This window comes from Orcinus orca, chromosome 20 (genome assembly GCF_937001465.1).
Source record: "Orcinus orca chromosome 20, mOrcOrc1.1, whole genome shotgun sequence".
NCBI lineage: Eukaryota > Metazoa > Chordata > Mammalia > Artiodactyla > Delphinidae > Orcinus > Orcinus orca.
Genome location: NC_064578.1, coordinates 30,872,010 through 30,896,733, shown reverse-complemented (window position 1 = coordinate 30,896,733; position 24,724 = coordinate 30,872,010). Strand labels below are relative to the sequence as shown.

Genomic DNA, 24,724 nt, shown 5'->3' with positions numbered 1-24,724 from the left:
AGCACTGAGTAAATGTTTGCTCTTTTATTATTACTATTTTTAATCTAGATAGAGCTCCTTAAGCTTCTACATTTCTAAGGGGAGAGAAAAAGAATACATGGGAAAGGCTTGTCTCAATTGAAAACCGAGACAAGCAAATTATACAATGACTGTATCACTCATTAAACAAGAAGAATGATGATGAAAGATATTGTCCTAAAATGAATATACTTAGAAAAGAAGGAATTAGAAGTGATATTTGACACACATTTTACACCCACAAGACTTACAGAAAGGATGGAGGCTACAAGATTGTAGTAATATTAAGTGTTATCCTTATATAATGTCTCATATCTAAGGGTAATTATCTATATACTTTACAAATGCATACCATTACCTCCACTGAATATATGAGAATTCTGAGAAAAAAAGAAAAAAAACCCTTCTAAGTGCCAGAGAAAGGGCTAAAAACAAAAAATGCAATATTTCTGGTTTAGATTCTATAGAGAGCAAAATGAGATGTCAAATACAAAATTAAGAAACTAAAGTTAGGCTCTAAAGGGAGGAAGGTACACTAAAATAATTTAAAAACTACAGCTTGGCTTCAGCTAAACTGTACATACACATACCCGGACACACACAGACACATCTTATCTTACCTTGAACCCTGCCAAAACAAAGAGATGGAACCTTGCTTTACGTGCTGGAGAGGCTTCACTAACCAGCTTAAATGTCATCTCCTCCGGTTTGCCTTCATGTTATTATTACTTTTTTTATTCCTACTTTTTGTTTTTGGCCGCGCTACAAGGCTTGTGGGATCTTAGCTCCCTGACCAGGGATCGAACGCGGCCCTGGCAGTGGTACCGCGGAGTCCTAACCACTGGACCGCCAGGAATTCCCTTTATGTTATTTTCCATTTTAACAGCTTGTTTAGCTTTCTCTTAGTACCTATTGTAATATGTAATTGGTTGATTTGTTTACTTGTTGTCTGTCTTCCTCAGTGGAATGTATACTCCATGAGTGCAAAGATACCCTCTTGTTCAGCATTTTAGTTCCTGATACTTAGGTAGGGATCATAAATATTTGTTGAATTACTACATGAACTGCAAAATGGAAGTCCTAGTTGAAGGCTGGCTCATTTGGGGAAGGTTGACTGGAGAAGGCAGGCCTTGGGCTGGGCCTCAAGATTTAGACCTCAAACGTAACCTGCTGTCATTTAGGAAACCAGAAGGCACTGAAACTCCTTAGATCATTTAGCAGTTTTCATTCTTTCCTCATTCTGAAATAGTTCGTTTTTATATGAAACAGGACAGAAGAGCCTAAGGGCTCACCTGTGAGTTTTACATACTGGAGTGCTGATAGTTAAGTTGGATCTGTACAGTAGAACACTGTGAAAGGGAAGAAATGAAACCAAAAAGGAACCTTAAGTCGGTGTCAAAACCATGACTTCAAATAAGTAATTTCCAGACTCCCATTTCAATGTGTTGCCTCCCTTTTAAAGTGACGCTTGTATATTTGCAAATATAGCATGGGACCGAATGCAAAGGTACTATATGTGATTCATTATACAATGCACATCATCTTATGTGTGTCAGAGAAGATTGGCCAAACTTATCTAACTGTGGCTCTATAAGTTATCACCAATGTTCAAGGGGGCTACTGTCTGAGAAAATGAATTCTTATAAACTAGGAGGTACTTTAAGTAATGTGACCTCAGAGTACTTAAAAAAGGTGAGAACATTCACTGGAATAACATTTGTCTTTTGGTTGTGGAAAAATGTAAATGTAAACTCCTTTTTTTTCCCCTTAAGAAAATGATACTGTCAAAGGAGAGAAATGGGACAGGGCTATTCTCCCATGATGGCCCCATCCCTCCCCTGGCAGTCTGATGAGCACGTGGCCGGCGCTCCAAGCCCTCAGCTGTCATCAGCCCCGAGCCAGTCACTCTGCACCTGCAGTGCCTCTTGCAGTATCTAAAATGACATGAACGTTTGTGCCTCTGTGGACATTTAAAAATTTTTAGGGAAACAATGATGGGAGAGTGGGAGTCATTACAGCTATGGTGGACTTTTTTTTATTTTTAAAGTTCAGTTCTGGGCAGTGATGACCCAGCTTCTTGACCACAGAGAAGTAGATGACATGGCCAGTGCCGTTTAATCACTAGTGACCTGGGATACCCCAGGGGGCCAGTGGTATTTGAGGTGGCCTTGAAAGAAGCTGAAGTATACAAAGTAGGTAAAACCTGAGTGATTATCTACCGTCCTGGGAAAAACAGAACCTCAGGGCAATTAATAGGGTTTTCCTACTCTTTCTTCAGAATCAAGATCCAAGGAGGGACTTCCTTGGTGGTCCAGTGGTTAAGAATCCTCCTTCCAATGCAGGGGGCACAGGTTTGATCCCTGGTCGGGGAACGAAGATTCCACATACTGTGGGGCAACTAAGCCCACATGCTCTAGAGCCCACACACCACAACTAGAAAGCCCACATGCTGTAACTACTGAGACTGAGTGCTGCAACTACTGAGCCCGCATGCCACAACTAGAGAGCCCGCACACTGCAACTACTGAGACTGTGTGCCACAATGAAGATCCTGCATGCCGCAACTAAGACACGACGCTGCCAAATAAATAAATATTAAAAAAAAAAATCCAAGGAAATAATACATGTATTTCAAGGAGTTAAAGAAAAAGCCACTGTCAGATCCTAAGAGCTAAGAATTTCAGTTTCATTTCATGAAACAGAAGATCAGATGCTAGTTTGGAAGCTCTTTTGAAAAATATAATGTCGTTAATGTTCACTTCCTGATGTCTAGGAAACAGATGAACCTCAGTCTCTTTCTCAGGTGGGGGACGGGTAAGTGCTGGTTTGAGGCAGTGAGAGGCTTTGTCACTGATGGGCCATAAAGGCAAGGAGAAGAGGACAATGGGGAGATAACGGGTCCACCCAGGCCAACGGGAACAAGCCAGCAGAGGGGCGTTGGCGAAGCCCCAGCTCAGGGGTTGATGGGTAGCACTTAGATAACTCCTCAGACTGCATGGATGGGAGCTCAATCAAAAGTATGAATTTATTTATTTATTTAAAATTATTTATTTATTTATTTATTTATTTATGGTTGCATTGGGTCTTCGTTGCTGTGTGCGGGCTTTCTCTAGTTGTGGTGAGTGGTGGCTACTCTTCGTTGCGGTGAGCGGGCTTCTCACTACGGTGGCTTCTCTTGTTGCGGAGCATGGGCTCTAGGCACATGGGCTTCAGTAGCTGTGGCTCGCGGGCTCTAGAGCGCAGACTCAGTATTGTGGCTCATGGGCTTACTTGCTCCGTGGCAGGTGGGATCTTCCCGGACCAGGGCTCGAACCCGTGTCCCTTGCACTGGCAGGCAGATTCTTAACCACTGCGCCACCAGGGAAGTCCAGCAAGAATTTATTAAGATCAGGTTTTTTTCCTTCTTGAAAGGGTATAATTTCTCTACTGACCAAAAATGCAAAGTGTCCTGTTCAAGTTTGCCCCCCAAAAGCATTAAAAATAACATGAAATGATGAACTATTAAAAAGTGCTAGTGAGGTAAAAATTAGTATGAAAGGCTGATGAGCTATTACAAATAATAATATTACTACTGCTTATAATGACGGCAATGAATACTTACTGTGCACTTACTCTGTGTCAGGCGCTATTCTATCCATCTTACACATATCATCTCATTTAATCTTTACAACCACCCTGTATTATCTCCATTTTACAGATGCAGAAAGTGAGGCACAGGGTGGTTGTCTGAGGTCAGACAGCTAGTAAGTGATAGAACAAGAATTTATATTCCAGCCATTGAGTCCAGAGCGCCCCCTCGGGGCAATCACTGTTAGGTGCTTTACACTTATACCTGACTGACAATGGGATACTTTATATACTACACTGTACAGTCTTTTGGTTTGCAAAGCACGATAGGATCTTTACAGTTACTCTGTATGGTAGGCAGGGCTGTGATATTTCTAGGAGGAAAGAGACCCAGAGAGGTCACATACTCATTCAAGGACACTGAGTGAATCAGGGAAGTAAGGTGTTCTGCTTCCTCATCTTGTGCTTTTCTTTCCCCACCACACCACGCTACAGAGATCTACTTTGTATAAACCGCCAGATAATTTAGAATGCTTAAATGTACCTTCTATTAGGCATCTCTTGTTTAAGTAGTATAGCTTTTAAGATGTCTCTCTTGGCTTGGTTGTTTTCTTTATCCACGTAGATCACTAAACCAAAAAAAAAAAAAAAATCCACAAGAAGTCACTCAGGAATATGCTACATTAGTACCATTCTGTATTTGTATAAATACCTGTTTTTAGAGACGCAAGTCATACCACCTCACTTGTATGCAAGGGAAAAGAAAGCCGCGCTGGAAACCAGAATCAAATCTGAATAGTCATGTGATCTAATGTCATGTCACTGGCAGGTTTACGTGCACACTGTCAGAAAAGATACAAGCAACATCTAAGAGTGCCACATCGCTGTCACTGCCTGTTAATGGCAGTGGCAGTCGTGACAGTAAAAGCCAGCGGTCTTTATTGCTTTGTATTTGAGGGATTTACTGCATTTTCTTTCACCCAAGAAGCAAGTGATATGATAATGTATGGCAGAGAGCTTGTCCTTCCTGACAGCCCTGGTAATTTAATCCTTCTCTCCTGCCACAACATGCAATAAAAGAGGCATCCTAGCGCAATGGGTTGAGGAAATCCACACACTGACGCTTGCTGGTGGTTGGGTGGGGGTACGGCATAGACCTGTGGTGGAAGGGAGAGAGAGAGGCTTTTTAGGGTGTGAAGTTTATCTTTGGTTTTCAAAGGTTCACGCTGGCATGCAGGAGTGTGGTTAGACTTTACTTGGCTGAAATATAAGATTAGGTAACTCATCTAAAGACCCACCAGGAAGAAGACAGTGAACACATGAAACTGTAAATGTCTGCACTTTGGGAAAATGGCATCTCAGAGTGTGAACACTCTAATTTTCATTCTGATTATTTTTTCTCAGCTCGGCAGCCTTTCAGCCATGCGTTAACTTCTGAAGACATTTCTTTTTCAGGTGCCATTTTGGAGTTAAAGTCTCTCCTGTGACCAGATCTCAATTTAGAGATAATCCCTGATCAAAAATACACAAAGGGTGAAAAGATACCATGACAGTTCTAAAGCCAGGTTACGTTGGGAACAAACATATTTCATACTGAGAATGTTTCCCTGGACAATTTGAGTTCAATCTCAAATTATGATGCTATCAACTCATTTAATCGTTGGCTAGTTGAGCAAATATTAGCCGAGGGCCAGGGATGGCACGTGCTGGGCACTGAGTGAGGCACAAAGGTCTGTGTGGAGGTGGGCTGGTAGTTTAAGAGAAGGAAGAACCAAGGTCAAACAGCAGCTCTTAGCTTTTTGCTCTTTGCACGATACCATATTAGTAAATGTGACCGATGATACAGGTTACTGAGATTTACAGGAATCATAAAAGACAAAGGGTTCTTGTAAATTTTGTAAATATAGTGTTTTACTTATCAATGCTAAAAAGGCATGCTTTTAAAAAAAGTCATGCTTTTCCACTAATGCTGGGAGATGGGACCTCATTTGGCCACCAGTACACCAAGCTAAATTTGAACTTTTTTTTTCCAAATCGGAATTTTTTGTTTTTGCTGTTAATTACCAATTCAAGATATGGTAGACCATATCCTTTCTGACTTCAGAGTTCTAAAGCTTTTAAGCCATACTGGCCTACATTTCTTTTGTGATAATTTTTCTCAGTTTTACTGAGATATAACTGACATATAACATTGTATGAGTATTAGGTGTACAACATAATGATTTGATATATGTATATATTGCAAAATGTTTATCATAGTGAGTTAACATCCATCACCTCACATGGTGACAATTTTTTTTACTCTCTTAGCAACTTTCAAATACACAATACAGTGTTGTTAATTATAGTGGTCTACATTGCTTGAAGACAAGGGTAATCTCAGTGATTTAAAACAAACAAAAAAAGACTGAATTCAACGTCTAGCATCCAAATAGTCTTTCAATTAAACTAGACCAGTTCTGATGAATCTCAACAGCTTGAAAAATTTTTTTAATGTGATAAAATATACATAACATAAAATTTAGTATTTTAAGCATCTTTAAGCATACAGCTTAGTGGCATTCAGTACATTCACACTGTTTTGCAGCCATCTCCACTATCCATCTCCAGAACTTTATCATCATCTCCAACTGAAACCACACCCACTGAACAGTAACTTCCTACTCCCTCCTCCTCTCAGCCCCTGGTAACCGCTATTTTACCTTCTGTCTCTATGACTGTGACTATTCTAGATACCTCTTATAAGTAGAACCATATAATATTTATCCTTCTGTGTCTGGCTTATTTCAATTAGCATAATGTTTCCAAGGTTCATCTATGGCATGTGTTAGGATTTCATTCCTTTTTAAGACTCAATAATGTTCCTGTATGTACATGTATATACACATACACACACATACATACAAACACAGCACATTTTGTTTATCCATTTGTCTTTTGATGGATATTTAGGTTGGTTTCACCTTCTGGCTATTGTGAATAACGCTGTGATGAACATGGTGTACAAACATCTGTCAGAGTCCTTGCTTTTAATTCTTTTGGGTACATTTCCAAAAGTACAATTGCTAAATCTTTGGCAATTCTATGTTTAACTTTTTTTAAAAAAAATCTTTACCATTGAAATTGGTAAAAAAATGGTATAGTTGTGACACCTTCTGCTTCATCCAGTTGACCAGCACACTGTATATCCTATTCTCTTGACAAAGATAAAAATAGTGTTGGCCACCATTTATTGAGCGATGTTTATTATGTACTATGTACTACACTCAATACTTTCCTTACTGCAATCACATCTGTTAAGAACCATGCTGACCCACATTTTACAGATGATTAAGCAGACCCAGAGAAGGTAAGTAATTTGCCTCAGGTTACCTAGTTAGAAAGTGGTGGAGCTAGAATTTGAATCCAGGGAGGTCTGCCCCATGGCCTGCCTTCTTAACCTCCATGCTATACCTTCTCCTTCTTCCACATGAAGCCAGAGCTCTTCCTGCTGTTTAAGCTGCAACCATGTTGTTAGCACAGACTGGGATGTGAGAGAGAATTCCATTGCTGTATCAAGAGAGGCCATCTCGCCCTCCTTTAACTCTTTCTTAAAGGGATATTGCTTTAGATATTTACATCTGGTCCAGGAGCGTTAACCAGTTCTCTTGACTAAACACTTTCAAAAATTCCTTTTCCACAAATAATAAATGCTGGAGAGGGTGTGGAGAAAAAAGAGCCCTCCTATACTGTTGATGGGAATGGAAAATGGTACAGCCACTATGGAGAACAGTATGGAGGGTCCTTAAAAAACTAAAAATAGAGTTACCATATGATCTTGCAATCCCACTCCTGGGCATATATCCAGAGAAAACTATAATTCGAAAAGATACATGCACCCCAATGTTTATTGCAGCACTATTCACAATATCCAAGACATGGAAGCAACCTAAATGTCCATCGACAGATGAATGGGTAAAGAAGGTGTGGTACATATATACAATGGAATATTACTCAGCCATTAAAAAGAATGAAATAATGCTATTTGCAGCAACATAGATGGACCTAGAGATTATCATACTAAGTGAAGTAAGCCAGATAAAGACAAATATCATATATCGCTCACATGTGAAATCAAAAAAAAAAAAAAACAAGATCAAAATGAACTTATTTACAAAACAAACAGACCCACAGACATGGAAAACAAACTTATGGTTACCAAAGGGGAAAAGGTAGGGGGAGGGATAAATTAGGAGTTTGGGATTAACAGATACACACCACTATATATAAAATAGATAAACAACAGGGACCTACTGTATAGCATAGGGGACTATACATAGGGGATATTTTGTAATAAGCTATAGGGGAAAAGAATCTGAAAAAGATATCTGTCTATCTATCTATCTATCTATCTATCTATCTATCTATAACTGAGTCACTGTGCTGTACACCTAAAACTAACACAACATTGTAAATCAACTATACTTCAAAAGAAAAAATTCCTTTTTGAAAAAACTCAAGCTACTTACTGATGAGTTTGGTTCTCCAAAAGTGTACCAAGTTAGAACTACAGAGCTCTCCTGCTTGCACAAACAAGGCCTAGACTGGGGATCTTAATCTAGCCTAATGGTTCTTAGTCTTTAATGCGCATCAGAATCCCTGGAGGATGTGTTAAAAATGCAGATTACTGAGCTCACCTTCAATTTCTAATTCAGTAGGTCTGGGGTAGGGCCTGAGAATTTGCATTTCTAATATCTTCCCAGCTGCTGCTGCTGCTGGTCAGGATACCACTGAGAACCAACGTTTGGGCCCAACACTCCTTTGCCTGATTTTTGAAAAGGATCAGGAACTAGTAAACATTTTTTGTGTGTCAAACATGTGGGAGATAGAGACACTTTGGTTACCTCTAATTAGGTCATGATCCCAAGGACATCCATTTGGTGTTCTGAATTAGATGGTTAAAAAAAAATCTACAATTTCAAAACTTGAAATTCATCCTTTAAAAAGCAATTCTGGTGATTATGAAATGTATCAGAACTCTCCAAAAGTTAAGCTATCTACCTGTCATTCTCATCAGAAATCACATTTGTTTAGGACTTGCTAGATTTTGACATAAATTTACTGAAAGCATGTGTCTCAAACAAGATACAAACCAGTAGTCCAAATACTTGAGTTGATCTTGAATTGTCTACCATTAAAAACACATCCCTCGCTTCTGCAGGCTGGAGAAATCCTTATTTTCTTTATCAATGTCATTTGGCAAAAGCAGATGGTTTAATTATATAAAGGGTTGATAACCTTGAAGATAACTTTTGTGTTGAAGTGTTATCATCCCCCCAGTCCTTACCTTTGCCAAGTTTTTCCTCCCATTAGTAACAAAATCTAAAGTTCTGCATCCTTTTCATCTTCTGCATTAAACTTTAATTGTTCCAACAGATAGACCATTCAATGCTCAGAGACTAAAGGCCTAGATCTGTATAAGTCTCATAAAAACTCTGGACGATTTCATTAATCTTTTTTCTTCCCACTGTCAACTCCCTAGAAGACTTTATTCAGCCCAGACAACATTCTGTAGACCTACCATTAATCTTATTCTTTTCCAAACTATTTTCTTGCTTTCTCAGCGTTCTCCAAGCAAATTTTTCAAGCCCAATAAAATACAAATGTTTTGTTCTTGCTACCAGTGTCTAGCAAGTTAATTCAACGTTGATTCTTTTCTTTTTTCTTCTACTATTAGTAGCCCTAAAAAGATATATATTTCGTGTATGTGAAACTGGTATTAACACCTCTTAATAAAGAGACTGAATTAGGCTATGAATAATCCTGGGGATCACTAGTCTAAACCTCTCATTTTATGTACCTAATTTAGGCCTCAGTATACAAATCCCTTTTGAATAGATTCAAGTCATAATGCAGGGTAAAAATCATTGCAAGGTTTGGTTAACCTCTCGCCTGGTATGGTGTTCAAACAGAAGCCAGCATGTACTAACTGTCCTTTAAATTTTCTGTCTCAATGAAAACGTCAGTTTGGAAATAAAACTACTTTCATTAACATTTAATAAGATTTGGAAGATGTAAGCCTACATTTACATTGACCTTTTATATCAAATAACAAGTGAATGGTTAATCATTACAATAATTAGATGAGTGAGATAGTTACTTATTAACCAAAGATTCAAGGAGATTCTCCTGCAATGAAGGAGATGCAAACATAGTAATTTAAAAATAAACACTTTCAGGGCTTCCCTGGTGGCGCAGTGGTTGAGAGTCCGCCTGCAGATGCAGGGGACGCGGGTTCGTGCCCCGGTCCGGGAGGATCCCGCATGCCGCGGAGCGGCTGGGCCCGTGAGCCATGGCTGCTGAGCCTGCGCGTCCGGAGCCTGTGCTCCGCAACGGGAGAGGCCACAACAGTGAGAGGCCCGCGTACCGCAAAAAAAAAAAAAAAAAAAAAAAAAAAAATAAACACTTTCAGTATGTCCCACTTAAGTGAAAAATAAACCTTCTCCAAGGTTAATGTTATTTCTCAAATTTGCTGATGATCTAGGACTTCATTTTTTCAGATACACTAGATATAAAACAGCATTAATTTGCTTCTAAGCACAAAGTACATTCCTCTCCCTTCCCATCAGATAATTATCCTTAAAATTCTTTTCAGTTAACCTTGAAAATTCTATATAGTCAAATCTCAATAGGTAGGAATAGAAGCTGCAGAAAGGTACAGTAAACACTTCTAATGAATTAAATTCTAATAGATTACTGGTTTTCTTGTTGATATCAAATGACTAATTCATTAGAAACATAAGCAACTCTTAAAATACCATTTAGATAGTAGGGTATCTTGCAGTAAAAGGAAAACATTTAAAACAACCAAATCAATGCCAACCAACCAACCAATAAACCAACAAAAAGCCTCAAACAGACCTAGGTCACCATGTGAGAATGTACAAAATTCAGGATACTCGAGCATGTGTCACAGGTTTCATCCAAAGAATGATTTGCATTGCTCCTTAAGCAAATGGAAACCTCTGTTCTGCTGCATGGCCAAGTGTCTCAATGTACAACCAATTTCTAAAAAACAATTTTGTTGTCAGTCCAACCAAACAGTCTACTGCTGCCCTTTACAACGAATAATACAAAAACCAGAAGGGCTTGTCTCTTTTCTTGGGTGGTACCTTCGTTAAAATTAGTTGACTAGGGACTTCCCTGGTGGTGCAGTGGTAAAGAATCCGCCTTCCAATGCAGGGGACGTGGGTTCAATCCCTGGTCAGGGAACTAAGGTCCCACATGCCATGGGGCAACTAAGCCCACACTGAACAACTACTGAGCTCGCGCGCTTCAACTAGAGAGCCTGCGTGCTGCAAACTACAGAGCCCATGTGCTCTGGAGCCCATGCACCACAACCAGAGAGGGAAAACCCGCACGCCACAACTAGAGAGAAGCCTGTGCGTTGCAAGGAAAGATCCCACGTGCTGCAACTAAGACCTGACGCAGCCAAAAAAAGAAAAAAAAAGAAGAAATAATAATTTAAAAAATTTGAGGAATATTTTTAAAAAAATTAGTTGACTAAAGAGTTTTTTCATTACTAATAATATCGTAATTATGGCTTACTTTTCTGATACTTTGCAGTTAAAAGATCTCTAGGAAGCTTGAGAAAATATTTTTGGAAATGTTCTATTAGATCAAGTCAATGATTGGAAGGAGAAATCAGATTCTTGTCCTGACCACGTTATTTATTTCCCATGTGACTTCTCAACCCACCTGTTATCACAGAATTATAGAATCTGAGCTGGAAGGGTTCTTAGCACCTTATTCAACAGATAAGACAGGGAATCACAAAATTGAAACACGTTGCCCAAGTTCTCATAACTAGTAAGAACTGTAGATATGAGGAAGACTAGACCAGATCTCTGGATACTCATGATTACTATTTCAAGCAATGAGCATGTTTCTAAAAATGCCAACTGCAAAACAAACCAAACCATGAGCATTTGTAATCCTAGTGGTACAACAGAATGATTATACATGTTGATTAAAATGAAATTTATAGGGCTTCCCTGGTGGCGCAGTGGTTGAGAGTCCGCCTGCCGATGTAAGGGACAGGGGTTCGTGCCCCGGTCCGGGAAGATCCCACATGCCGCGGAGCAGCTGGGCCCGTGAGCCATGGCCACTGAGCCTGCGCGTCCGGAGCCTGCGCGTCCGGCGCCTGTGCTCCGCAACGGGAGAGGCCACAGCAGTGAGAGGCCCGCGTACCGCAAAAAAAAAAAAAAAAAAAAAAAAAAAAATTTATAAAACTGGTGAGGAAAAAATATTGGTGTTCAACTAGCATGAGATGGCCTGTTTTGCTAAAGATAATGCAACACTCCATCTTTCTGGTTTGTTTTCATATAGGGTTTTTGAAGAGCTTAATAAGCACTTTTAACTTAGGGTCATGGCAGCTTGATATGATCTTTTTACTCCCCTCTAATTATACGCTGATATATACTGTCCTTAAAAACGTCTTAAGGTTGGTTGATCTAAGAATTTACAGGGTGCCTATTGGGTCTATACTGGTCTAGCAGACTTTCATATCAACTAGCTGATAGGTAAAGCCCTAAAACAGAACACCTGCCTACTGCTATGAAGGGATGTGTGGGTAAAAAATGAAAAAGTATTTTAAGAACTTATATCACTCAATTAAAATCCTGAGCATCTAGACACTGGGAGAGATATACATGTATATTGTAAAAACATCTATGTGATGACATTGAGCAGAAATGCAGGAATAATTAGGCCATTAAATTGTTAGAATCATATGATAAAGAAACTAGTAGTTTTATTCTCCTTGAAATATCATATTTTTCGATTAAATTCAATTGTAGACACAGGTGGCATTTTTCTATGATATAGCAGGAACATCTAGAAACATTGTTTTCCCACTGTTTTCGTTTTCTTTTAACTGTAGCATTACAGCTGTCCCTCCGTATCAGAGGGGGATTGGTTACAGGACCCTCGCAGATATCAAAATCTGAGGGTGCTCAAGCCCCTTATATAAAATGCTGTAGTATTTGCATATATAACCTGTGCACATCCTCCTGTATATTTTAAATCATCTCGGATTACTTATAAAACTTAATATCATATAAATAGATGTAAATACTATGCAAATAGTTACTGATGCATGGCAAATGTAAGTTTCGCTTCTTGGAATTTTCTGGAATTTTTTTCCCCAAGTATTTTCCAACGTATTTTAGTTGAATCTGAAGATGTGGAACCATGGATACAGAGGGCCAACTGTACCTTAAATTTAATTTCTTAATCCTTATGCTACAGGTTTGACTTTTATTAATCTATTCTGACAACACTTCCATGATTTTATGTGAACATTAGAGAAATGTACTTTTTCCCTGTTCCTTTGGCTTCCTTCCTTCATAGACAAAAGTTTATACTATAAATACCATACCTACCATTGCTATAGTTATAGTAGACCCACTGCCCACTCTTGGGTTTTGGAAGTGACACAGGTGTCTCTTCAGCAGGAAGACTGTAGAATCGGCACTCAATGAATAGTCGCTGGATAGTATCATCTGCAGTTACTGGAGAATCATTAAGGCTTAGAGCTATGATCTCAATCCGAATTTTTTCTGATGGCTGTTTAAAGAGCAAAAACAAAAAAAGATACAGAACAAATAAAACGAACAAAAAATCCTTCACTCTTTTCCACTATCAATTTTAAATAAAACATAAAGGCAGTGGCCTTCACTGATTTCTTTTTTGGAAGGTATTGTACCCTACTGTCTAGTTACACATGATAGATTATTCACGACAGAGAGAGGGAGAATGAGCTTCTAATGCCCCAGGGTTTGAAGTTAACAGTGTCATGGCAATAGTCTCCTGATTTACATTTGAGGCTATAAATACCCCACTAGTAGTCCATCAGGAATGAAGATTATGAGATCTTCATCTCCGATTACTTTCAGAATGACATGTATCAGTTGGCCTTGTTTCAAACTATGTAATGAAATACATGTTTGTCACTGCTTTTATTTACTCTACGGTACCTGAGAAAGTTTTGGTTATTCAGAGATCAAAGCCTGTTGAATACTGTATAGCTACTATGCTAACGTAAGTAGCTACGCGAATCCATATTAACTAGGGCTACAGTTCATTCACTTATATATTCTGCCATAACATATTTCATTCACTAAGTAGTAAGTTTTCAAACAAAAGAAAGAAAATTTTTATCGAATTTAACCCATTTTCTTGTAATCTATTTTTATCTCATTTTTACAGAATTAACTAAAAATACGTATTTGTGTAATTTTCATCTCAATCCTTATTTAATAGATTTTGGTGTCACAAACATTATATGAGAGTCACATATGTTTCCTTGAGTAATAATTTAAAACAAATGATAGACTATGACTTAAAAATTAGATCACACTAAGATAATTCCTCGGTTAAATGTTTACATTTGATTTTAAATGTTTACAATTTAAAATTTGTTCTTTATTCCCCGTTACTAAATCTCTCTTTATTAAATTCAGAGGCATCCTACTATAAATTATATAACTTAAAATAATAATTAAAAATCCTGATACTAAGACCTGCTTATATAACCAACTTTTAGGAATTCATTGTCAGATGTAAGTCAGTATGTAAATTCACCATAGTGATTACTATTTTGACATTTCAAAGTATATAATATAATTAATCAAATTGAAAAGCATAGGTACCCTATTGTAAAAATATTCCCATAAAGAACAATTTCCATTGCTGGCAAACCCCCTCAATATTTGATGAAGTAATTTTACCCCCTTCTTTCAAAAGACATTTTCTTTTATTATGTATTCTAAGACACTTGAACTAAAAACCTAAATCTGAATATTTCAATAAGGTTATTTTATTATTCAGTAGATTCATGGAAATTTTACTAGGATGACAGAGAAAATTCCACACCATTCTGTCTCCACTAATACAGGTACAAGGCTGCAGCTGGCAATATTACTAGGATTAGCATAGTATGATGAAATATTTAAAGGAAAATTTTTTCTAAAACCTAATAAATCAAATAACTGCCAAATGTCATTAAAGTGATGGTCTTTGACTTGAATATGCTTTTCATATTCAAATTTGAAAAGAAAGAGATGAAAGCCTGGAAAGGTTACTCGGTTTCAACTAATAACCTCAAGCCCTCTCCGTTCACGTGCATAAAAAATGAAGTTGGCTCTATTGTCTAATCTCACTTCAGAAAAGCCCTTCTCTGCTTGCCGAAGACTAACATGGTAAAGAAAGTATTTTAAATGATATTATTTTTCCTTAAAATGTATTGTGGTTGTCAAAATAGCACGCACACACATATTTTATAATTCTGGCTCAACTGCAGCACAGTGCATAATTAAGTCTTTTACATAACTTGTAATTTGACAAACTTAGAATTGTTATGACAATAGCATAAAACATTCCTGCTTCTGCACAAAAGAATCATTTTTAGAAAATAGCTATAAAAAGGCAAAAGAGGTATACATGGTTATTTCTACATTGTGAGGAGAGGAATTTAAAATTTATCACAGAACCCAATGAAGAGACAAATTAACTTTTAAATAGCAGGGGAACAAAATTTATTTAAGTGGTTTTTAAATTAATAATATATTAACTGTACAATCCCCATATGAAAACTTGCGTTACTGTAAGAACGAACTTGGGCTGTCAAATAAACCTACATACAAAATAGAATTCTAAATAAATGTAGATACTTGGATCACAGTCAGACAAACAAAATACCGAAACCAAGTAAAGCAAAAGAAAACCCACTGTACGAACCAAAAAAGAAAAAAAAAGCTTTAAAATTAATTTTAGGATGTCTATCTTCTTTCTGGTCTAGATTTTTTTTTCTTTTTTTTCTGTTATTCCCCCCACCCTGACCCAGCCTCATTACCTCTAGCATGTCCTTTTTAATTCTCTAACTTAACTGGCAGAGTTATTAGTTATCATTTCTTTGTTCCTTTGATGCTACATGAATCAAGCTAAAATAAATCCAAAAAGGGATAAGTTCCAAACAGTATATATCTAGGGAAGCACACCCTGAATAAACAATTTCTAAACATTATAAATTTTGGCTAATTGGGCTAGCCAACTTATTTTTCAACGCTGGAACAATTCTGGTTGTTCTCATGGCTCTGTGAATCAAAAGTTCAAACTAGATTATATACGAAGATTTTCAAGATTAAGAAGCACATCAACTGACTACCAGACAACTCCAACTTACTGTCAGAAATGAACTCATGATCTCTTCTCTCCCCCAGTCTCATTCATCCTCTAGATATTTGTTATCTCAGGTGATGACATCACCATCCACCTGGTCACCCAGAACCAGGAGACCCTGGAGCCATTCTTGCAAATCTCCATTTTCACATTCACCATATCCTATAGATCACTCATTCCTGTTCACTTTACTTCCTAAATATTTCAATGTTTCACTGAGCTACAGAAAGCTTAAGGTATTTCAACACTGTGTCAGCTACTGGAGATATAAACACAAAACAAGATGCGTTTTTTTTCTTTTTTTCTCATTTTTATCTCTAGAGAAACTCCTTCTTTATGTTCTCACATGATCTGAGGAAGGAACTAATTCAACAGTTTCCTAGTATTAGAAAGTAGTTTTATAGAGTAAGAAGGGAGAAATCAGAAGGAATCATAAAAAATAACTGGTTGGCAGAACTGTAAGCAGACAGGTGTGTGGTACGAGGCTCTAAGTTCAGTTATAGAGGGACTACTATCTTGCTTATTGCATCACTGGTGTGATTATGCAGTACACACTCAAAAAAAAAAAAAAAAGGCTCCATTCTCATGGCTGTAAGAGAGGTGAGGCACTCCTGCCTGTCTACTTGCTTGCCTGCAGCCTCAACTCTTCTTCTGGTGGCAGAGTTCTTTCCCTAAAAACAAATCAGGTATCACATTTCTGCTTGAAAACCAATTACCCTACACTCTCGCCATTTCCCCAGACCTGTGGTGTACTGTTAATATTGCTGAGCTTTTGCATCTGAAATCTTCTCTATCAGACAAAATTCCACTTATTTGAGGCCCTGGGCCATGCATGTACTCCTTTTATGAGTGCATTACTGATTTCCAAGACTCAGTTGCTTCCTCTTCTGGGCCCTCACTGCACTTTTTAGTCACATTGTATTGCATGGATTTGTTTACATATGTGCCTCTCTCTGTAGACTGTGAGTTCCTGGAGGCCAGGACCGTAACTTATTCATCTTTTGCTATTTAACATCCTCTCTAGGATCTGGCTCTCAATAAATACTTAATGATATAGAGTCAAGGGACGCTGAATGTCCTCTATCTATTCAGAATATCTTTTATACATTGCCAGAAATATGTGAGGCTGCAATTATTAGTGTTTTCACCTTTAACAAATATTGATTGTATCTACTACGTTTTGGGAAGTTGGTGATTATTAACTGTTGAAAAATGTATAGAAATCTTGCCATTCTAGATTTTAATTAAATAATACTATTACAAACACTGATCAATTTTGTAGAATCTAGGGGTAGGGTACTGTTGTGAGCTCAACTTCTATGTTTGAAAATTTTCATAATAAAATACAGAAAAAATTTCAATTAGGAGAACTGGAAGGGGTAACAATATACTGTTTCAAATGACAGCGACTGAAACATAGCCTTTTAGACGGATGCAGAATAATGTCTGTTCAGGATTACTAGAGGAATACAACTGGTCATACCTCTGTATTACACCCTGCTCATACATAGGTTAGCCAGCCAGGACAGGCTTTGGGCTTTTCTTGTTTTGTTTCTTTTCTATGCATGTGAACATGTTACTAGGTGTGATGCTACTTCTCAGTACTGTTTGTGTCCTCTTCACCAGTTATCCCATTAGCTTCCCTAGTTAGCGAGATGTCAGCATCAACATATAAAAAGAGCATTTAAAATTTCTGATTGTGGTGAACAGCAGTAACAGAAATCACTCAAATAAGAACTGTGTGCAACTTCTTTTTAGTTGCCTGTATAGATGGACACTATACTTTATGTGATTGAATGATCTAGAAATGTGATGACAGCTTGTATTACTCTCAGAGAAAAAAAACATTAAGAGTTCTCATGATTTTGGCTCAATTCCACTACTGCTTCCTGACTGATGTTATAATTCACATTTTAGGCCATATTTCTCTATTTACTTGGGCTTTTATTGGCATGCTTAAATTTTTTATGTTGTACTTCAGAAGATCATGCTGAATTCTTCCTCTGGTTTCAACCATCACAGCAGCCACAATGGGGTTGGATTGTTAGGCTTCTAAAAACTAATTCAACTTGACAGCCCTTAAACACAGTATTGCTTAACTGAGAATAGCCTCTGATAAAGGTTTGGAACTTGCTTCAGTCAGTTAGATTTAAATCTCACTATGGTGAGATTGCATGTGAGTTTTATTTCATTCTTAATTCTACAGTGAATAAGCATTTCTTTAACTTCTTAAACTATAAAGAAAATAATTTGGCATATTCAAGTACTCAACATCTTAAACAGATGTTACCTTTTTGCTGTATCTGATTTAAATCTTTTTGCTGTTACTGTGGAAGAAATAAAATATTTCGGATACAGGGAAAAGCGCTCCCTCCCAATTCCTTTCCCCTTCTTCCTCATTTCCCCCAGAGGTAACCACTATCCTGAAGTTGGTGTGTATCATTCCCAAACAAGCTTTTATATATTCTACTATGTATGCATATATATATAAACAACATATTATTTTCTGTTTTTAGATTTTATATGAATGGTATCACTGTCTATTAAGCATTCTGCAATTTCTTCACTCAATACTATATTTTTGAGATTTATTCATGGTTATAATTAAAATCTAATTCATTAATATTAACTGTTGTATAGAATTCCATTTATATTGTCTATATAATCTCTAGTCTATTTATTTCTCTATTGATGAACAATTAAGTTGTTTAAAATTTTGTGCTGTTACAAAGGATGTTGCATTGAACACCCTTTTATGTTTCCTTGTGTATGTGAGTGGTTCTCTTGGCATTGCTGGGTGATATGTATGAGAAGGTCAACTTCATAGGATTATCAAGTTACTTCCCAAATGGTATATAAGATTACATGAGTATTATTTTATCAGCATAAAAATACTTTGTATATGTGTATGTGTGTGTGTAAATAAATATAATTAAAGCCTACCTATAGGAGCCAAGGTATGTAGAACCTGGTACTTTATAACAAAACAATAGACACAAAATGGAAATGGAAGGTGATGATCTATGTCTATGCCCCTTAAGAATAAAAGTTTAATTGAAGTGAGCTCTAAGAAAAGCTCAAAATAGTTGGTTCAAAAAGTCAAACTGCAGGGGGGCTTCCCTGGTGGCGCAGTGGTTGAGAATCTGCCTGCTAATGCAGGGGACATGGGTTCGAGCCCTGGTCTGGGAGGATCCCACATGCCGTGGAGCAACTAGGCCAGTGAGCCACAACTACTGAGTCTGCGAGTCTGGAGCCTGTGCTCCGCAACAAGAGAGGCCGCGATAGTGAGAGGCCCGCGCACCGCTATGAAGACTGGCCCCCGCTTGCCACAACTAGAGAAAGCCCTCACACAGAAACGAAGACCCAACACAGCAAAAAAATAAATAAAAATTAAAAAAAAAAAAGTCAAACTGGGACTCCCTTGGTGGTGCAGCGGTTAAGAATCCGCCTGCCAATGCAAGGGACATGGGTTTGACCCGGAGTCTGGGAAGATCCCACATGCCACGGAGCAACTAAGCCCATGTGCCACAACTACTGAGCCTGCGCTGTAGAGCCCATGCGCCAAAACTACTGAAGCCCGTGCACCCTAGAGCCCGTGCTCCGCAGCAAGAGAAGCCACCGCAATGAGAAGCCCGTGCATCGCAAAGAAGAGTAGCTCCCGCCCACAGCAACTAGAGAAAGCCCGTGCTCAGCAACGAAGACCCAACGAAGCCAAAAATAAATAAATAAAATAAATAAATTTATTAAAAAAAAAAAAGTCCAACTCTCCATTGGTATTGACAGAGCCATACGTGAGTAGGGTAGGCTGCATAACGATTAATGGCGATTCTTACAACTTCTCTTCTTCAGGCTGGGGGCTGGCACAGTCATCTCAAAGACCTGAAATAAGTCCCCTAGACCTCACACTAGGCTCCAAAGCTTCTACTTAGAAGGAATTTGATTGGGAATCAAATCCACTCTTCATACAAGTTTTGACTGAAAAGTCTTTGATTTTTAAAAAAATAATAGCTCTTTGGGAGAAATAAGAGTAAAGAGAAACTCCAACTGTTGAAGTAATAATGTTTTTTCTTTTTCTTTTTACAGAGATTATTCCATTTTAATAGTTTTAATAGTTAAGTATTTATTTATTTATTAAGTGACACCTGAGCAGCTGAGATACAATGACAGCATAAAACAACAAAAATCATACATTGCATGTTGAATACTCTACCATTATAAAATTAACACACAACAATTAATACAGAAGTAGTGATTTAATACATATTTCCGACATACTGCTTACTATTTCTGAGATACTTTAGATCCCTACTTCACTTCCCAAATTGGGAATTAACACACACACACACAAATAATGGTAATGTTTTTAACAAACAAAACAAACCTAATCCAGTTTCCATTGGTGACAGTAATCTTTCTTTTCTCATTACGTTCTGTTAAAAGATACTACGTTGAACAAATAATATAAATAGTGAAAACTTCAGTGATGGAGATCAGACTCGTGCTAGGGTTAAGAATGCTTATTTTTAGAACACTGTCTCCCTTATATACCATGTAAATTACTGTATCTGTAATGGTCAGCAAATTACAGAAGTTTGTTACCGCATGTTCTAAAGCGATGATTGGAATATTTTTTCCTGTCCTAATACCCCTGAGGGATATGACACATTTTCATCATTAAAAGTGGCTTACTATGGCAGTACTGTGAAGGAAGGAGAGAATTTAAAAAATGACCCTCAATTTCAGGTTATTTTGATATGCTATTCTACTTTCACCATCATTGAGAACAGATGTTATAGAACAGTGGTTCTCAATTTTGGCTGCACATCAGTACCACTGGGGGAGTTTTAAACAAAATTCTGATCTAACTGATCTGAGTGGAGCCTGGGCCCTGGCATTTAGAAATGTTTCCTAGGTGGTTCTAATATGCAGCCATGGTGAGAAGCACTGCCTTTCCCTAAAGCTGTGGTTCTCAAATTTTAGCACACCCCAGAATGACCTGAAAGGCTTGACAAGACACAGATTTCTGGGCTCCAGTCTCAGAGCTTCTGATTCCTTAGGTCTAGTGTGGGGCCCAAGAATTTGCATCTGTCACAAATTCTCAGGAGATGCTGATGCTGCTGGTCTGAGGACCACACTTTGAGAACCACTGCTCTAAACCAGAAAAGATTCACCCTTTATTTGTTGGCCCTTTCTATTTATAGAAAAGCTTCTACAATTCATATTAAACTGTTCTTTAGTTATTATTTAACGTTTTAGTACAGAATGAGCTAACAAATTATTTCCTTTTTAGAAGCAATCTATATTCATCACTAAAAATAATCCAACAATATAAATCCTAAAAAGTAAAATATAGAAGTTCCTTGTTTCTACCCATTCTTTAACTCAGGGCTTGGCAAATTTTTTTCTGTAAGGGCTAGACAGCAAATATTTTGCACATTGCAGGCTATATGGTCTCTGTTGCAAGTACTCAACTCTGCTCTCGTACAGTGAAGTGGCCACAGACAATATGTAAATGATGAGTGTGCTGTGCTCCAATAAAACTTTATTTATAAAAATAGGTAGAGGGCTGGATTTGGCACATGGGCCGTAGTTTGCTGACCCTTGCCCTGACCCACGTCCCAGAGATACTCATTGCTAACAGTATTTGGATTATATACTTCCAGACATTTTCTTTGCTTACATAAACCTAAATGTTATATCTGTATGCTCATATAAAAATACATATGTATGGATCCAGCAATCCCACTCCTGGGCATATACCCAGAGAAAACCATAATTCAAAAAGACACATGCACCCCAATGTTCATTGCAGCACTATTTACAATAGCCAGGTCATGGAAGCAACCTAAATGCCCATCAACAGATGAATGAATAAAGAAGTTGTGGTACATATATACCATGGAATATTACTCAGCCATAAAAAGGAACGAAATTGAGTCATTTGTTGAGACGTGGATGGATCTAGAGACTGTCATACAGAGTGAAGTGAGTCAGAAAGAGAAAAACAAATATTGTATATTAACACATGTATGTGGAACCTAGAAAAATGGTACAGATGAACCGGTTTGCAGGGCAGAAGTTTAGATACAGATGTAGAGAACAAACGTATGGACACCAAGGGGGGAAAACTGCGGTGGGGTGGGGATGGTGGTGTGCTGAATTGGGCGATTGGGATTGACATGTATACACTGATGTGTATAAAACTGATGGATAATAAGAACCTGCAGTATAAACAAACAAACAAAAAAAACAACTAATACTAAACTTTCTTTGGGTTATTTGTATGGAAATATGTTAACATAAATGTTTCAGACATTACATGAAATTTCTAAAAATCTTATATGTTCTGGTATAATGTTATAAGTCATAATTCTAGTTATTACTTTAAAATGTATATCTCAGAAATAACTAAATTTCCTTGTCAATTGCATTATCATGAACTTTCATCAAATTTTTAACTGTGGTCATTTTTAAGTCTTTTGTCATTTACAGACAGTTCTGGGTGTACTCTGTTGCTTTTGCAAAAATGTTCCTATAAAAGGGTTTCATCTTCAAGGAATTCATGGCAAAGACTCTGACAAGTACAGGTTTCTGGTAACTGACTATACTGCTGAACTGAATGAATAAGCATTTTCAGAACTCTAATGGAAAACTGATGAATTCATAAAAGTGCTAACAAAAGATCAAGATGAAAAAAAATTAATTACATGGGACTGAGTGAACTGATGAGGATGATTATAATTTTTGTGACTTTCTGTTTGAATAAAAAAAATATATATCCCACAAGGACTCAGAGGCAAAAAATATACAAATCAATTATCACTGCAAAGTAAAGGAGCTGTTACAGTGGAGGATTCCTGGACTGAATGTCACTATTATGACACAGTATGAGTGTGTTTCATGTTTGGTAATTGCAATCATTGTTGCTTTTGTTGTGGTCATCCATTTACAATGCTTGGCGTCAGTTTATTTATCTCTTGTAAAAATAAAACACAGTGTGTGTGTGTGTGGAAAAAAAATACATATGTATGTATGTACAAATATACTATGTATGAACAAATATACCTTTTTGTTTGCTTCTTTTTAAATGGAATCATCAGTGAGATATTTCTTATTCATAAATTTGACATGAAGTGTGATATGAGGAAACAGTAATTTACACATTTTGTGTAAAAATGTTCTGTACAAAAGCACTTAATCTGGAAATGTCTGTATTAGCAAAAACTGATAGAAACCAAAGGGTCCACCAAAAGGTGCTTATTTAAATAAATATGGTACAGCTATACAATGTAATATTATGCATATGCAAAAAAAGAAATAGAGTATACTGCTATGGAAAGATGTCCATGGTATATTAGTAAGAGATAATTAAGTTACAAAATATAAAAAATAGTTTTAAAGGCAATCAATATCAGGAGAGTAATCCAGCATTTCTGGTTATCTAGCTTAAGCTTCCATATGTAAAACAGTGGGCGGGGCTTACTCTACCCACTGATAGGATATCATCTTTGATTCTGAAGTGATTTAACAACGTATAATACATGAGTGCTAAAAGTGGTGAGCTGCTTTATGCATTTTGCTTTTCAAAGCTTTAAAACATATTTTGCTGGACATCACCTGGGAATGCCAGCTCATGTTGTTCAAGAGAACCTGGCATCTGGGTGGAACTGAATTTCAGTCCGATTGAATATGGCAGCTTTTACAAAACTGCTATTAGTAGGAATGGAGAAAGATGTAAATGTGCGTTGCACAAAAAAGATCATTACTCTTTAGCCTGTGATCTCCCATTCTCACCTGTGGGCACACTTTAAGAAATCTGTGAGTTGAAGGCAATATATTTAGTTGTAAAAATTGAGAGCTGCATTGCTTAACTGGTAAAATTAGGAATAATGTGAAAGAAGGATTGATAATTCTTTTTTTTTTAATGCTATGGCAGATGCAAAATTTCGGTTTTGATGTCTATTTTGAGGACCTAAAACAAGGCTTTTAATCAATGTATTATACATCAAATTGATACTGTTAACTTCTGATTATTCAAATTAATAAAATATTCATAATGTCCAAAGTTTTACATTTCTCAGACTCCCCACCCCCAGTAATTATCATGCCTAGAAGCTTTTTAGTAAAAGCAGCAGTCATCAGGCTGACGGAACCTGACAGGCCAGCAAGGCCCAATTACACTGGTGCTCTGTGGCACTTTGATGTCCTGGAAACGAAGAGAGATAGGGGCAAATTGGGTGGCACATTATGTTAATGACTTGATTTAATCCAGCCACTAAACTTTATGTAGTCTGTTAAAAAAGATGCTAACATTAATTATGCCACCTTGGAAAGGAAAGGAGGGGACAAGCATTTCATTCTGACAAAGTGAAGCTCATAAATGTTGTAAATGAAATGAAACAAAATGAAGTAATCTATGATTAATTATACATCACAGACATGAAGAAAAGAGGAAGAACCAAGTAATATGTCTGAGTCCTGGGAAATCTGTTAGATTCCTTTTAAGGATCAACATTTCTAAAAAATAACTATGAGCTGTCAGATTCTGTAACATGAAAAAAAAGAAACTGAATAATCTTAAATTGCTTACACAGTGTAGTAGATAATTGAAATTCATAGCGTAATTGGCTATGATGTTGTTTATAAATAATGTTTATAAATGATGTTTATCTAGGACACTACTCTCAGTCTCAATTTTGTGACATTATAGCTATAGGTAAAGGCAATTTAAAAAATTTCTACAAAGTGGAGGTAACCACAGAGTGGGGTTATTTAATTACTTTTTAACTAGTCCCTGTGCCTCTAATCTATTCTTTACTTTATTGATAGCAGGATCTTTTAAAATGTGATTCAAGAGTGCAAGCTCCACAAGAGCAAGAGACTTATTTCTCTTATTCACTGCTAAATTCCCAGTCCCTAG

The 24,724-nt window shown here is 37.2% G+C and overlaps 1 protein-coding gene across 3 annotated transcripts in view; it reads right to left on the bottom strand.

Moving 5' to 3' along the window:
- Positions 1-24,724, bottom strand: part of RPGRIP1L (RPGRIP1 like) — a 98,874-nt gene that overhangs the window by 5,727 nt on the left and 68,423 nt on the right. For 2 of the 3 annotated variants that reach the window (XM_004264899.4, XM_049702732.1), the window contains 2 exons: positions 13,008-13,191; positions 4,130-4,214 (listed from right to left, as the gene is read on the bottom strand). In XM_004264899.4, coding sequence (XP_004264947.1) covers positions 4,130-4,214; positions 13,008-13,191 — 269 coding nt within the window. The remainder of the gene's footprint in view (positions 1-4,129; positions 4,215-13,007; positions 13,192-24,724) is intronic. The other variant, XM_033418964.2, reaches the window with a different exon arrangement.